The 15,486-nt window shown below is 40.7% G+C and overlaps 1 protein-coding gene across 3 annotated transcripts in view; it reads left to right on the forward strand.

Moving 5' to 3' along the window:
* LOC145228553 (muscleblind-like protein 1) overlaps positions 1–15,486 on the forward strand; it is a 33,262-nt gene that overhangs the window by 14,936 nt on the left and 2,840 nt on the right. For 2 of the 3 annotated variants that reach the window (XM_080093630.1, XM_080093633.1), the window contains exons 4-12: positions 7,038–7,214; positions 8,638–8,752; positions 9,024–9,172; positions 10,344–10,526; positions 11,065–11,157; positions 11,946–11,978; positions 12,426–12,669; positions 14,002–14,180; positions 15,388–15,441. In XM_080093630.1, coding sequence (XP_079949756.1) covers positions 7,038–7,214; positions 8,638–8,752; positions 9,024–9,172; positions 10,344–10,526; positions 11,065–11,157; positions 11,946–11,978; positions 12,426–12,669; positions 14,002–14,180; positions 15,388–15,402 — 1,188 coding nt within the window. In that variant the 3' untranslated portion in view covers positions 15,403–15,441. The remainder of the gene's footprint in view (positions 1–7,037; positions 7,215–8,637; positions 8,753–9,023; positions 9,173–10,343; positions 10,527–11,064; positions 11,158–11,945; positions 11,979–12,425; positions 12,670–14,001; positions 14,181–15,387; positions 15,442–15,486) is intronic. The other variant, XM_080093632.1, reaches the window with a different exon arrangement.

A 15,486-nucleotide genomic window follows, 5' to 3' on the forward strand; every position in this document is an offset into this window, starting at 1 on the left:
AGGTGTCACTGAAGGGTAGTTTTACTGATTTATTGGCTGGCTTTGGTAGTTCCGAATTTGGTGATCAATTTCTGTTCAAAAACTTTGGGTTTGGCGAAAAAATGCCTTATGGGAGAAGCAACCTTCTTTAATGAAGCAGTTAACCACCGGATTATATGACCTTTGCGCTTATCTCTTTGATAAAAAGATAAAATATCGTGTTTCAGGTGTGGCAAAACAACAACCTGGTATTGTTAAAATAATCGATTCTTGTATTTTCTCAAATGGCTGCGAACAGTCTGTTAATTGTCTCCCTCGATCGGCTTTCAGCAAACAGACGCAAACGATGAAATCATGATCTTGGCAATACATCCAAACAACCCTGTTATTTGTTTGCTTGGAGAGCTTTTATGAACCCCGCATACCGCAGAACGTCAAGACCGAACTTTTACCCGTTTTACAAAAGCACTTCTGTTAAAAAAATTCGTCTATAATATGGAACCTAAATGCATCAAGTGGAGGCCATTGTGTCCATAAACAGGCTTTTGTGACGCAGTGTACCCACTGTGGTTTTAGCTAACCTTGAAGTTTGAGTTAATGTGTGTCGGGACTGGCGGATAAAAGCGCCGTGTCAGCCAGGATACAGAGAATTCCTTTGCCGGATACAACCCTACTGTTGTTCCTGAATTGAACTATTTGTGGTTTTATAAATACTTCATTGAATATTCGGGCGTGTCTGCATTCTACTGGTATTTTACCTTCAGGATTGCTTTTGAACATTCAAATATTTCTTTAGGTTGTATTTGACAAATTATTATCATTTTTTTTATCATTTTCATTTTATTTTTCTCGTATGGGACCAATTCTCGTATGCAGTCATGATATTGTGTAGCCCTTTGCGTTTGGTGGTCAATGGCGCAGCCCAACTACCAACAAACACGATTTAACCCTACGGCTATCTTTTCATACCGCAAATATCAAGACGTGATGGGCGAATATATTTTTAAATGCACCAACTAACGAATGTATTTCCAAAAAATATTTGTGTCACCTTTTATGGTTTAAGTCTATGGTATTTTCAACGCTGTAGTTATAAGTTGATACAATACAATCACCCATCGATAAATGGTGATGTAATGTTATAAACTATTTATGTAATGATGTCAAATTGGGTAGAAAAGAGCTCCGATCTTTCAAATTTGTTCAAACAAAAGTTTTGTGTATATTCATTTTTTCATTGAGCCTATACTTGCGCAATCTGAAAGAATACAAAATTTGGCAAAAAACGGAATATCTGAACGTTACCAAATTTGCATTCAACACCTGCTTTATTGGAATACACAGGTACAACTTGTTCGCGGTGCAGTACTCGGGGTCTATTTATTTGTATGCGGTGTTGTCGCGCCGCTCAATGCGCAACAGACGCGTCATCGCAGGTTAAACAAGCTCTCGATGCCTGTTGGCCCGTGCTATGCCTGATCGTTCATCCGCCAATTCAGGCTAATGCGCTAAACGTAGGAATTACGTCTAATGGCTGCAGCTCACCGCAGCAGGAAACACCAATAACGGGAATTTATTCAATGGAGTCAGGCTCTTTGAATGTACACAGGCGCCTTCCCTATTGAATTGCGCTGCAACATCCGACATGTGAACAAGACATGTTGACGTGAATCGGTTGCTAAGTTTGTTGAAAGAAATGGAGTTCGGCTATTGAATTGCTTGTCGCGCAAATTCAATATAACAGTTGTAGCGACATTTCAAGAGAAAAGTTACAGAATAATTTGTGATTCAGCTGTGCTATCTAGTCGTCGTTAAGTCCGATAGTCCTGTACTTTTCACGCTTAAAAGTTTAGCAATGCGTGCTAAAAATTTTAAATAGGTCTTCTATGTTTTGCAAAGTGCAGTGTTTCAGTATTTTGACGTGTGTGTGTGTTTCCTGTTAGCTGGATATCAAATTCGTTTGTGCGAATATGCCAACTTAGCCAATATCACTCGAATAGTTTCGCCTCCTTGTCGACAGCGAAACTTTCGTTCGGGACCAACACAGTGGGAGCGAGTCAGACAGGTCTTGACGTTAATCAGTAGAGGTCGAACCTTGCGAGTCGGTCACGTCTGACGAGAGAGGCCTTTCCTTCGTCTTTCGTTAAGCGATCGCTTTTAGCGGCGCTATAAACGTTTTTTGCTGCCCAGGATCGCGGCGCGAGTATCGTCATGCGCATATTTGGCAAAGCTTAGGCTCGGCACACGTCATGGTCGACTAGCTACCGACGTCGCTCTTCAACTGCAAACTACCGCACTTTTTTGACTTGTTTTTTCGTTCAACCCTTGTTGCGGTCTTGGCTGTAGGTATAAGCTTGGAGGATTTTAAAGGTTGCGTTTTTTCGCCGCGGCTACCGTGTGTCATAATGGTTTGTCCGCCGACTGATGCGCTGGCAAAATTAATAAATAACAGTCCGACCACTTCGGCTGGCCAGCAGTATGTGTCAACGCTGACACAACTATTGTTCAGTGTATTGTAGCTTGAGAACCACATCCGGTTCATAGCGAATATTGGACGTTGACTCTGCGATTCGTTTTCCGCGTTGACCGCGGTTTTAGCGATTCGTAACCATTGTTGAACATGTGAACAGTTTTGTTGAGTTGCAAGCATATGGTGGTAGTCAGTAGTCACACAAACGTATGATTGATAAAAGATGTAGATTGAGTTAAGAAAGAGCAACCGACATATTTGCGTACAGACGATCTGCTTTCATTGCAATATGCAAACTGTAGGTTGTAGCAAGATGGATTAGTCAGGCCAATTTTGGTGGATTCTTCGAGTTATATTTCAATCAGTATACATTTAGGGTCAAAGCGCTATTATGTTATAGCTAAAAATAATTAACAAATTTGGGCGAATGAATTCTTCTAATTTAAACGCCTGGACTTGTTGTGCGTTACATGTTAATCGAGCTCGGTTTTATATTCACGTCTTAGTAAATCGAAAACGAATATAAAACGTTTTTAAATTGTTCGTTTGCTATTTGGTGAATGTTTAAAAGTTGTGTGAGTGAAATCACGAAAACCTTGCGGTGACTTGCGGTTGCGGGATTAGACATCGCGTCAGCAGTCCGCGCTTCGTTGTTTTACTGCGAGGTAACAATCTGCATTTTGTTTAGTCGACGTGAGGTGACCCCCATTCGCGCCACGTCATTTTATGTACCGACATCACGTCACCATCGTATATCTTGTCTAATGTCTGCACAAACACCATCACAACGTCACATCGTGTTTTCAAATTTTATCATTTTAGAAATTACACTAAATTTCATGCACGGTAAATTGGGCTTGCCAACATGTTTTGTGTAGCCCATCATAACAAAATGGGGTTACTACTGTTTGTAAGTCCTAAATCGCCTTTGAAGGTAAACTAAAAGATTTGCACCTGTTTTGTCGACAGTTACTATACCGTGATCCTGTCGATAATGTCTTACGGCTTGCAGTATGTTGCAACAACCCGGTTATTACCACAAGTCAACACTAAAGCTGGCACTTGAGTTACGTTGTTCATAAATTCAGCGCTAAGTTTGCAATTTCGCTGGGCCACGATGTTTGCTTTAAACTTCCAATTAAGGCAAGTTAGTTCGACATCCACGTTATGTGTACACGCTCGTTTATGGCTCCTCACACCGGTATCGCCCTATGTTTGCTGTCGGCCACTGTGGCAGTCTGTGCTCGCTTGTAAATCATTGTTTGATAAATGGTTGCAACCCTTCTGTATTGTCTGGAACTGCGTTTGGTGCACTTTATTTAAGCTGAACGCAAACCGTGTTTGTTGGGTCCGCAAGTAACCCCGATTTGCATTTACCACAGCAAAGCGTGCGTGACCAATTTAACAAGATGTAAAATGTTAATGGGGCATGTACTTTATTTTAATTCATAAAATAAATATATTCCACCCGTAAACATGTTTCAGTTATAGTTGCCAACATCGCCATCAAATGCCTTGTTTGGAGACGAGCCACATAAAAAGCCCTACTTGCAATTACGTGATCATTACGCCATTCATTTAGCTTCAAGGAAGTAATTATTGAATTTATAACCCTTAATGCTCTAAAGGTGTTCGCCCGTTTTGCGCCATCAACTTCCCCATCTGTCCTCGTGCTTTAACTCATCGCTCTATCAGTGCAACAATCGGTTCAGTCAGCACATATCATGTGCGAGGCTTTACTCGTCGTTATATCTCATCCATTGATTGTTGTTCGGGAATTTATCATAGCGCAGGAGGTAGGACCCGGTAGTCGATAGAAGGTCGCCTGTCGTGGGTGGTCCTTCTGGTCATTTCCACATTCTCACACCGATCCCTGGTGCGATCGATCATCATTTCGACCCCTTCGTCTGGATTTTATGCCTTTGACCTATCGGGCCCAAAAAGCGCCACGGAGGCACGTCGCCTGTCTGCGCTTGTTTAAGCTCACGGTTTCGCATAATCGGCCAGACAACATAAAAGCTGGTGCAGCTTGTTCAACTAAGGCTAGCTCGATGCTGTTGGTCTATCCGGGCGAACTTTGCACCTCGGTATTACATCATTTTCAGACAGAAGTGTTTGTTCAACATAGTGCAGTACAGCCTAAAGCTGCATGCATACAGTTTCCCAGCAGTGTGATCGCCAAATTCGGTAGTTTGGTAATCTCTACCTCCTTCATTACTGGTTGCCTTTAGTAGATACTTGCCATGTTGATTTAGTTCAGTTTTGCAGTACGCAGTCCGACAAGGCGCAGTTGTACAGTATGATCTATTGTTCTAAGCAAGGGTAATTAGATAGCCAACCCACGTCACACGGATAAGCTGGGGTTTAACGTTTGTTGTGAGAAAAGGAACTTCTTCCTGCATGAACTACTGCGCTTTCTATTTAAAGGAACTTATGTTTATAGCCTTTCTGCTGCTTTCGCGTAACTTAATACGTACTGGGCATTTAGGCAATACAGGTCTCTCCCTCAGTTTATTCAGCTGCCAGACTTTCGTGTTTGTTATAAGATTATAGTTAATTTAATAATTTATCAACCACTACGGCTTGATTATGTTGTTGCTACCAAACTTCGCGTTGTATACTTCCACATTCAGATCCTTCTTCCGTAACTAGCTTCAGACTTTGACAAAGAAGCGAGCTGAGGAAGAAGCTACTGATTGCAGTTTCAATGCTTTTCCAACACTAAAAACTCACGAACTGTCTTATCGGTATACAGCGGTGCTTAAAGCTGTTTGGGGCCTAATGCCCTGCACAAAACCTGTGTTGTACATGTTGCTCTTTCTTGATTTGTCGCGACTTGTCGTTAATGAGCTAGTATTATTTTAACGTCTTACTTCAAGTGATTTATATCCATTGTTGTATTGCCATTGATTGAAAAATCTTTTAGCACCGACCTGCCACATTCTGGATTCGCCGCCTAAAAGTCCAAATGAGTTTTGTGAAACAAGTTGCCAAACTAGACCTTTGTAACATCTTGTTGAAAGGCCGTTATTCGTTGGAAGTTTGATTTAACGATACCGCGTTTTTATGTTTGCATATTTGATCTTACAAGGAACCTGAACCTAAAAGCTGTGGCCTCCCTGTCAAAGTCAATAGTAACTGCTTACGTGTCATCTTGACTTTCTTGGTTTGGTAACAGCACAGGTACTTAACCGTACACCGTACATTTTGGAAAACTGCACCTAAACACCACACAAGAAAATGGCCTTAACTCTGTTTCTGGCTTCTCCTAATGCATCTCGCTAACAACTATTTTAAACTGGCGCTTAGAACTGTACAAGGCAATGTGAATATAAAAGCAACGGATCATTGAATTCGCTTCGTTCGTTGTTGGGTTAGGGAATCTCGCTGGGTTTTTGTTTGAACGGACAATTTGACTCTCACTGCGCAGTGAGGACTCTTGAACGCGCTTCTTCGACGCCACTTTCACTGGGAGTGCACTGAAACCCGAACTACTCCAAACGTGATGAGCTCACAAGCGATCCACTGCTCATCGCTTTTCTATTAAGTTACCATGGTGACAAACTTGACAAATGCCATTTTACTGACAATTAATAAAAGGTGACATCTTTGGTCATTTCAAAGTTGGATGTTTGCTGAAATCTTGCTAGGTAATTTTATTGTAATCTTTCTGTTACTAAACGAACTCAGGTACCAATGGTTTTTAAACGTCGTGCTAATTATAAATTCTTGACCAAGTAAAGCGGCATCGCAGACACAAGTGAAAATAAATGAACCTTGAAGGTTGGAAAAAAGTTATGTTTAAGTGATAATCCGTAGACAACAACATTTTCCTATATTTTGAGATGCCAATCGAAAGTCGTTTTAGCCAGTTTAAACAAACGGTTCCGTTTGCACGCCCTCTTGGGGTTCACTGGTCTGAGGTATGGTAATTGCTTGGTCACACCTAACGCTAATGGTTTTTGCACAGACCCATTACAAGTCAACACCACAGTGCAAATTAGTTAAAGCACGCCTGCTCTAAAGCTCTTACATCGTGTTTCCACTCTATTTGGAACCAAATTTTATTGCATACCGAAATGTAGTTTGGTGGTCTCAAATTTATATCAGAGGTTGACATGATTTTGTTTTTTGAGTACCACGTCTTTCAATCTGAGGTTATACTGTCACAGACAGGGTTGTTTATTGTTTTGTCATTTTGGTAAATGTGTTTAAGAGATCAAAAGTTATTTGGTGTGATTGTTACTTGCGAAGGACAATGCTTGCTCTAGGAATTTGTGCAGAAAAGTGATTTGAAGTTAATCCGGAGTAAATTGATCGTTTAGCTATTTTTAGTCTGGCCATTTTGTATGCATCAAACTTGTTTCAATACGAACAGTACATGGCCTTTCTGCAAAATTTATTGGTATTTGAATATTTCTTAAAGCAGCAACATTTCATTTATTTGTTTTCAGTTGACACCCAACTGCTAGACATAGGCTTTCGCTCACATCGCGCAATAATATAATCTCGCTGATCGTATCATTAATTGACCGCTCTCCAAAGCTCGATTTTGCGACTCAATCTTGGATTGGTGCTGTTCATACAGGGTCGCTGCAACCGCGAGTCCTGCAAGTATCTGCATCCCACCTATCAACTGAAACAACAGCTCGAGATCACCGGGCGTCAAACTCTTCTGCAGAACCGAGCCATGCTCCAGCAAATGTTGCCTTTACAACCCAGCGTTATGCCTGCTATTCCCCAAGGAGGACTTATCGGATACGAGGTAAGACTACTTTTTATAAATTTGATTATGCGTGGTTGATATTGTGCATAAAAGTGTAGTTCGGCTAAGTATCCATGAGCAATAAAATGGACTTGGTTGTATTGTAAGTCAACTATCTTCAAGAATATAACTTAGTTCGTTTTTTACATAACATGGTGCTTGATCTAATTTGTTTTGTATTTTATGTTTTCCCCGTACATATATGCAATTCAAATTGTAATTTTGATTAAGAAGCTGGCAAAAATCCACGTAAAAAAACGTTAGGATCCTTACGCTTAATCCAATGCTTTGTTGCACCCGGCAAATTAATAAGCTGTATACTGGTAATTGACATAATCATCAGTATTACGTGACTTTCGACTTTCCATGCGCTAGGCGATGACGTCAATAGCCGACCATAAATTTTACGTTCAAACATGGGCGTTTCTACAGTTCACTGTCAAGCCATTGTTTGCCGCTAATTTTGTTGACTTACAATCAACGGTTTTCGCTCCCAACTTACCCATTCTGTTTGCTACATTCCCTTGTGGCTCAGACTTAGTCATTAGTTAATTTTTAACCTGATATGTGAGTTTTGAGTAGGGTTCTACCACCTTTTAATGCGCTCATTATATGTGTTTCGTTAATTGCAAAAATTAAAATTTATGAGCGATATATAAAAGTTGGCTGCACGCAGTCGACCATGTTTTTTTTACAACAACCAAAAAAACTATAAATATTTTTCTTGGAGTTTTTGACCAAAAAGGTTAGTTTTTGGTACTTCTTTTGGTCTGTAAAAGTATCTGTTGTTTAAAATGATAAAAAATGTGTGCGCAGTTGTTTGTATGAAGCGGTATAAAACTAATTCGTAACATGTGATTTTTTATTTGCGAAGCAATATCGCATTTTAACCGCCACTGATATATTGCGCAGACAATATAATTACATCAGAAATACAATTTGCATCCCACGCTTGCTTAAAATCTTTGAAGTCGCTCCTAAAACAGCGGAGAAGTGATTTATCGAAGCTTCATGATTTCGCTGCTGTTGACATATGGTGCATATAAATACGTCAGACCGTATCGCACTTAGCTGCCAACAAACGCATTTTCCATGCGCTGGAAAACCGCAGGCTTTATGTTCCATTATATAGGCCTCAGCCAACCAGCTCATACGCTTTGCTGTGTGCAGCTGCTCAACACCAACAGCGGGATACGAAATTAATTTGCTCCAGTTTCTTTCGTTTGTACTGATCTGCGCCTAACCGACATTTTGTTGATTTTGCTGTCGGAGAAATATGTGTGTGTTTGTGTGACAAAACATCATGTTTTTACGCACCATCCGAAATCCTAACCCACTCCTTGTGTCCGCTCGCTAACCTGCCTTGCTTAACGACTTTCACCCCTCAGCCCTAATTTGACCCCGTGTTTATTGATGTGCGCAGCAACTTACCGGCGGCAACGCTCAGCAAATGGTCAGCAGCCTGCATACGAATCCGTTGTATAGCCCTAACGTCGCTGCATCCGCTGGCACAGCTGCTTACAGTGTGTTGCCTTCAGGTATTGTGTTTATCATCTGCTGCAAACAGCTACACTTAATTTTGTTTGTTGTGCTTTAAACGGTAAATGTGTAAAAAATACTCTGATAAAGGTGCTAAATTTACACGTTCCTTTGTAAACGTTTCATGAGTTTCAGTAGTTTAGAAATTCCCCCGTTTTAAAGGCATATTTTGCACGTTCATCCAATAAGTTGTATTGCTTTATAATTGTTTTTTCCGACACTGATGCGTCGAAACTGTCTTCATCCAACTATAAAAACATTATTTACCAGACTTGGCGTCCATCAACCAGCATTACATGACGTATTATCCCATCGCAGCATCACCTGGCCACCAGTTGGCCCTCGCGCAGCACCCTGTATCGCCTCAAGTGGCCGCTATGATTCCAGCCTCTGGAGCTTTACGTGCTGACAAACTTGAGGTAAGAAACAGCGGAGTAATATTTGAGATTAGGTGATCTTATGTCTTGTTCATTGATAATAAAATTAAACACATTTATATACGGGTCAATCTTTGAAATATACTATTTGCCAAAACAACAAATTATTTCCAGTTGTGGTAACTGTGTTTATGGCCTTAGAACTAAGATTTGCCCTAAATTTCTGATGGGGGTGAAGGGTGTATTGCTGTCTTTATTTGAGTTTTCGTTATGGTGGAAATGAGTCGAACGTGATAATAACCTTAGCGCATGACTCAACCAAAACAATTCAGTTTGAATCCATCAGCTTGACAGTGCAAAGCGTGATTGGGTTTCCTGTTGTCTACCACTCTGTGAAGTACTCTCCCTAGTCGGTTAGTTTTGGCCGCGGCGATTTCGGGCGCAAACCCAACCTCAAGGTGATTTGCTTTCGCCAGCCGCCGCATTCCTAAACACCATGATGTTTTCGCTTCACCTCCCGTCGCCTTTTAAAGCGTCTCTAGTTTCCAGTTCCTCGGTAGTTTCTCGTTAAGGGCGGTGGTGGGTTTAGACCCGGTCTGTTGCGCTTACCTCGACTAACGTGCCAACATCGGTCATCACGCTGCACGCCCTAATGCTTGTGACAAGCGAGATTCTTGCCCCGAGTTGGCGGCAACACCTGAACTATCTCACCCCGTCACGGCAAGTTTCCGTTGTACAGGCGACACCCAACTTGTTCCATTTTCGACGCACGTTTATCAATAAAAACTGTGCGCAATTTTTATTGATTTCACAGCGCTTACCGCCTCATTTTAATATTACCTCAAAACATAACTTTTATTTTCAACGCAGGAGGTACGTAATCTTGGGGAACGCTTGTACACTGAAAAACACCATAGATTGCAGTTTTAGCAAAGTATATCGCATGATATTTAAATACAACTGCTAATAAAAAAATACAATCAATCTAATTGACAAATAAGCCTTGTCCATATATTGCGTTGAGATCTATTGTCCTATAATTCACAGACAAATGTGATGAGGTTGCTATCAGTTCTTATTCGTAGTTTAAAAAGTTAGGGGATGTAGTGTGTAATAAGTAGGACATTGAATTTTTTGCCCCACTTGATATTGTCGTGTATTTAATGCATCAAACAATTGCTTGCTTAAAAAGACAATGTTTATTATTTCTCAGGTTTGTCGCGACTTCCAGCGTGGTAACTGCACTCGTGGCGAATTTGAGTGTCGCTACTGCCACCCACCGGACAGATCGATGATTGACGTCACAGACAATACAGTGACGGTTTGTATGGATTACATAAAGGGGCGTTGTACCAGAGAGAAGTGCAAGTACTTTCACCCACCAGCTCACTTACAGGTTTGTAGTGTAAAATCGTTTTGAAAAATGCGTTTGTTTTGGTTTGAAAAATAACCGGTTGTGGCACGTTTTCATGTTTGTTGAAACTGCTTTTAGCCAAAACACATAAAACGCTTTTGTTTGACTGTATTCTCACGAAAATTTTGCACCGAAAGGCAGTTGGTTTATTGGCACAATGTTGCCAAACAAAGGCAAATAAGAAAAAAACGGTAAACAGTATTACAGTCTTGATTTAATCGGTCATGCATTTACGATTTGCCTTGATCCAGTTGTTTCATATTCTCAATACCTTTTCAGGCGCTAATTTCAAATATCTTTATCATCACTTTTGTATGTAATTTTTGCGACAATTTTAACACGGTGGACGTAAAATCATGTTTAGCGATCACCTACGATTTTTCTCAAAATCAACAATGAACTCGTAAGGTTAAGTTGTAAATCTGCAATCAATTTAACAATTACTTATATCACCTGGATTAATCAGTACACCCCTTGATTGGCCGACCAGTCGATTTATTCCTGCTCTAATTACTTGCAGGCCAAAATCCGGGCAGCACAGAATCCGGCAGCAGCGTTTCTGCCACCGCTTTCACACGGCACTCTCGCTACTTCTGCTCAACCCGCTGTCATGGTAGGTTTCGCCCACCCTGCCACACCTGCCACCATTACTGCACAATTGTATATTGCATGTTCTGTATCATGATATCGAAAAATGAGTCGTGTGAACTATTAATTTGAAGTTTTTGCATTCTACTACATTACTAACATAGACGTGTAAATCATTTAGTCTTTGCTTGAACATGTAAAATGTCATAATTTATACACCTGTAATTTGGTGAATGTCTAAGCAACGGTGGTAGGAGAATTTTTAACATGCATGGTGTTTTTAAAGTTGTGGGTTTGTGGCATGGTGTCCAGGTTGACATGAAGAAATAAGCTATGTCCAAATCGCCGTTTATTTAATTGTCCAATGATGTTTTTCAATTCCATGAAGTTTGAGAATCGGTATCAAAAACCATTTCTTTACTACCATGCCCAGTAACGAGTGTTTGGTTAAAACGAACACATTAGATGTCACCTTGCATTTTTTGTAATTTCTTAACATGAAATTAGTTTCTGTTGGTTGCATTGCTTGAATGAATGGTGTTTTGCTTTCCAGCCTATACACGCTTTACTAGCTTCCCACCCTAGTGCAAGATTGTGTGAGCAATCGTAACCTGAACCCTATCTGTAATCTATTTTTGTGAAGTTTTATGTTTAGTTTTTCTGGCGATTAATTGCGATTTTTTGTGTTATTTCCCTTTCCCCTCTGTTTTGCCCCAATTCTTTGTACTTTCTCTTGCTCCCTTTGACCCTACACCCAACCCTGCTTGCTGATTGCCTGCCCCGCTATGCGATCCCCATCCGCAATGACCACAGGCCCCAAAAAGAGTTTTAACCTTGGAAGACGTGGTAATCTTCTTTTTTTCATCGAATAAAACGTTTTTTATTAATTAATAAACATATTGTTATAGGTCATAGACAAAATGTTAGTTATCGCCATATATATTAGGGCTTTTCTTTCGGCTTGATTTTTTGCTCGATTTCCCCCCATTTGCATGGCTCCTCGTACTTGTTCCTCTAACAATGCATGGCCAAATACTATTCGGATGAATGATTTCATCACATCACGTGGTGATCGTGGTAGCATGCTCAGACATTAGAAAGTGACTAACTGCCCCGCGTCGCTGCCTGGTGGTTTAGCGAAATCTAAATATTGTGTATTGTCGATTGATCGTTGTTGGGAGGGTTGGTTCGTAAAACAAATGAAGTTTTCGGATGACCGGTAGGACGGGGCTTTGTACAAGTCATCCACCCACCTTGTACCTTTTTTCCGAAATATCCCATTCCCGCTTGCAGATGACCAATGGATCAGCTCTGGGTCAGCCTCCGTTGAAGAGACATGCGCTCGAGTCATCCATTATCACTTCGTCGGCATCGGGACTTGGCTCATCTCCTGGTTTGGCTCCGTCTCCGAGCGGTTCACAGAGTGCCGCAACTCTTGCCGCGCTTTACAGCTACAATAACGCTGCCTTGCAGGGTCTTGTCACTCTTCCACATCAAACCCTGCCCGCTGCGAACCCGACTGCATATTACCAACAGGGTACGTATATATTTGCTAAATAGCGTATAAATTTATGTATGTCAGTCTATGGGGCGTATATTTCATAACTAACTGTTTAAGCTAAATATGGGTCCCCTTCCGTGAAGGGGGCACATATTGTTTTTGTCCGTATTTCTTTTTTCTGTCCAACCCTGGTTTGTAACGCTCGTTTGGTCAAGAAAGAGTGCTTCAAATTTGGACAGATGTTAGTTATTAATCGGAATTTGATCCTCCTGAAGTTTAACCCCGATTGACCCAGCGGTTCACCCACAGGCCCCCAAAACATATTTTTTTAAACACTGGATTGTAACGCTCGTTTGGTCCAGAAAGAGTGCTATAAATTTACACAAATGTTAGCAATTGATCCAAATTTAATCCTCCTGAAGTTTGACTCCAAATGACCCAGTGGTTCACCCACAGCCTCCCAAAACGTAAATTTTTAAATCGGCTTTACTGAGTAAAGTACATAATCTAGGGGTTTCATGCTGTGTTGGTTGGGGCAGTGTAAGGTATTCTAAAGAATTTTCCAACTTTTTATTGGATTCACCCCTAAAACCCCAAAATGATCGGTTTTAGTTTTAGGCCAGAAATACAAGCCCTAGTGTGCTGAAATGTTTAACATTGGGTTACTCGTTTGTTATTTAAAATATCAGCCAAATCTATCAAGTGGTTATCCGTAGGTCTACACCCCCAAATTTGTGTTAAAACGTTCACTAAATCTTCTGATGGAGTTTAACACTATATCACTCTGGTCCCAGTGGAGTTATTCACTGATTTGCGGGTAATACGCACAGCGATAGCTTCGCTTTTGTTTCGCCCCATGTTTACAATGGAGATAGTGATTACGCTGACGGAAACGAAACCGTGAAATTGCGGAATTTTTTTTGTGTGTTTTGCGCTTTGTTTTCACCCGATAAAGATTTTGTCGTTTATAACCTGCGATGGGATACGGTGTAGTCGATTGATACATTTTATACACAAGCTTGCTTGAGTAGTTGATATGCAATGGCAAAAAATAGCAAAAAGTGCAGATTTTCTTAGAATCTAAGCATAACCGGAACATTTGTTTACCGTTTGTGGGGACCCATTCGTTTTTGCTTGCACAAACAATCATATGTGTAGATCAAATTATGTGTATAGTAAATTGGTAAATATGATATACGTAAAATATATATTATGGAAGTATATTAGAAAGCCACTTTCTAGTTTTTTTCATAGCTTGCAATAAAGTTTTCGACAAAAAAAAGAAAAATTGTGACAGTGGGAATTACAGAGTGTAGTTGTGCCATACCACTACAATCAGTTTTCTAATTTGCTAAGTTCGATTTTTAGCTGCCGGCGTTCCCATGCTTCAGCTTTATGGCAATACAGGAGGAACACTTGGTCCAGGAAGTGCAGCAGCCGCCGCGCAAAGCGCCCAGCTCGCCGCTTTTAACCTTCCTTCCACAAGTGCAAGCACCCCCAGCGCCTCCGCAACTTCTTATGCTTTCCTTAATGGACAGAGCAGCCAGGTATATTAATTTTTATTTTTAATTAAAATAATGGTTTCTGTACTGTGTTTGTGTTGTTTTTTGTGGTTGTGTCTTGTTTTATCAATGCTTGTTTGTTTTTTTCGTTGTTGAATTAAATCATGTTTCTTGTTTGTACATGTTACTCAAACAGTGCAGTTTGTACAATCCGAAACATTTAAAACATTGTTTCTTTTCACCTTCAATGATAATATCTGCGCCCAACTTGACGTTTTTTCGTATGATAGACATGGTTTGTTTTTCTCTCCGTCTCGTTGAAATATCGTCATGTATAAGGGATTGCAGTCTAAATCGTAAAAGCTGCACTGTTTGCTGTATTCTTGATTCCAACTTTTGCTTGCCGGCACTTGACCGACTAACCCAACACTCACGCTTCAACGCTTTCCATGTTTTGCCCGCATCCGTATAGTTTTGCTCCGAATTCTCGGTGAAAACAGCCTCGTCGTCCCAGCAACCATCTCAACAACAGCAACAACACCAGACTTCCAGTGGCCTCACCACGATGACTGTTTGCAGAGATTTTCAATCGGGGAAATGCGTGCGGCCGTACTGCCGCTTCGTGCATGTGCGGGAAGGTACAGCTGCCATCGAATGCAAGCGGCCAACTGTGTGCGACATAAACCACCGGCGGCATTGGCACATACAGTGTTTTCTAATTGCGCATTTCTTAATTAGGCGAGTGGTTGTGGTGTGACGTACGCGTGTTGTGCGCATGATCAGCGCAATAAGCAATCTCAGCAGTGGCGTATGTTTTTTGACAATTCATGGTGCAGAATTGTCCACCAGGTGGCTACTATTTAACATAAAGCATCAAAAATCATAAAGCAAACATACCCTGCTGGTCTGTTTATGTATGTTATTGTGAAATTCATGCACTCATAATTTGCGTCTGTCATTGCGATCATCTGTGTTAAAACATTTACTACATTCTATCATTGCAGGTTTTACTATCGTTCTTCAGTAATTCGTGTGCTCTTTGTAATTCTATGCACGGCGCGAATGCGAATTGCGTTTGCGAGCAATGTTTGAAATTGGTGATTTTAAAAAAACAATCACAAAACTTTCCTCCACAGGTTGAAATACGACAACGCACATTTTGCTCCACATTTTTTATAGCGCTGATTTTTGGCTGAAACAAAGCCATTGACATACGAAACTGCCGATTGTTAATTGTTTCCACGTTTTTCAGATTATGTTGAAATAAAAGACGACAAAGTAACGGTGTGCCGCAACGCTTTGCAAGGTGAGTTATATTGACAAAATGTTTTTCCTGTGAAACTATTACTTT

The sequence above is a fragment of the Phallusia mammillata genome, chromosome 5, assembly GCF_965637545.1.
Source record: "Phallusia mammillata chromosome 5, kaPhaMamm4.hap1.1, whole genome shotgun sequence".
Lineage (NCBI taxonomy): Eukaryota > Metazoa > Chordata > Ascidiacea > Phlebobranchia > Ascidiidae > Phallusia > Phallusia mammillata.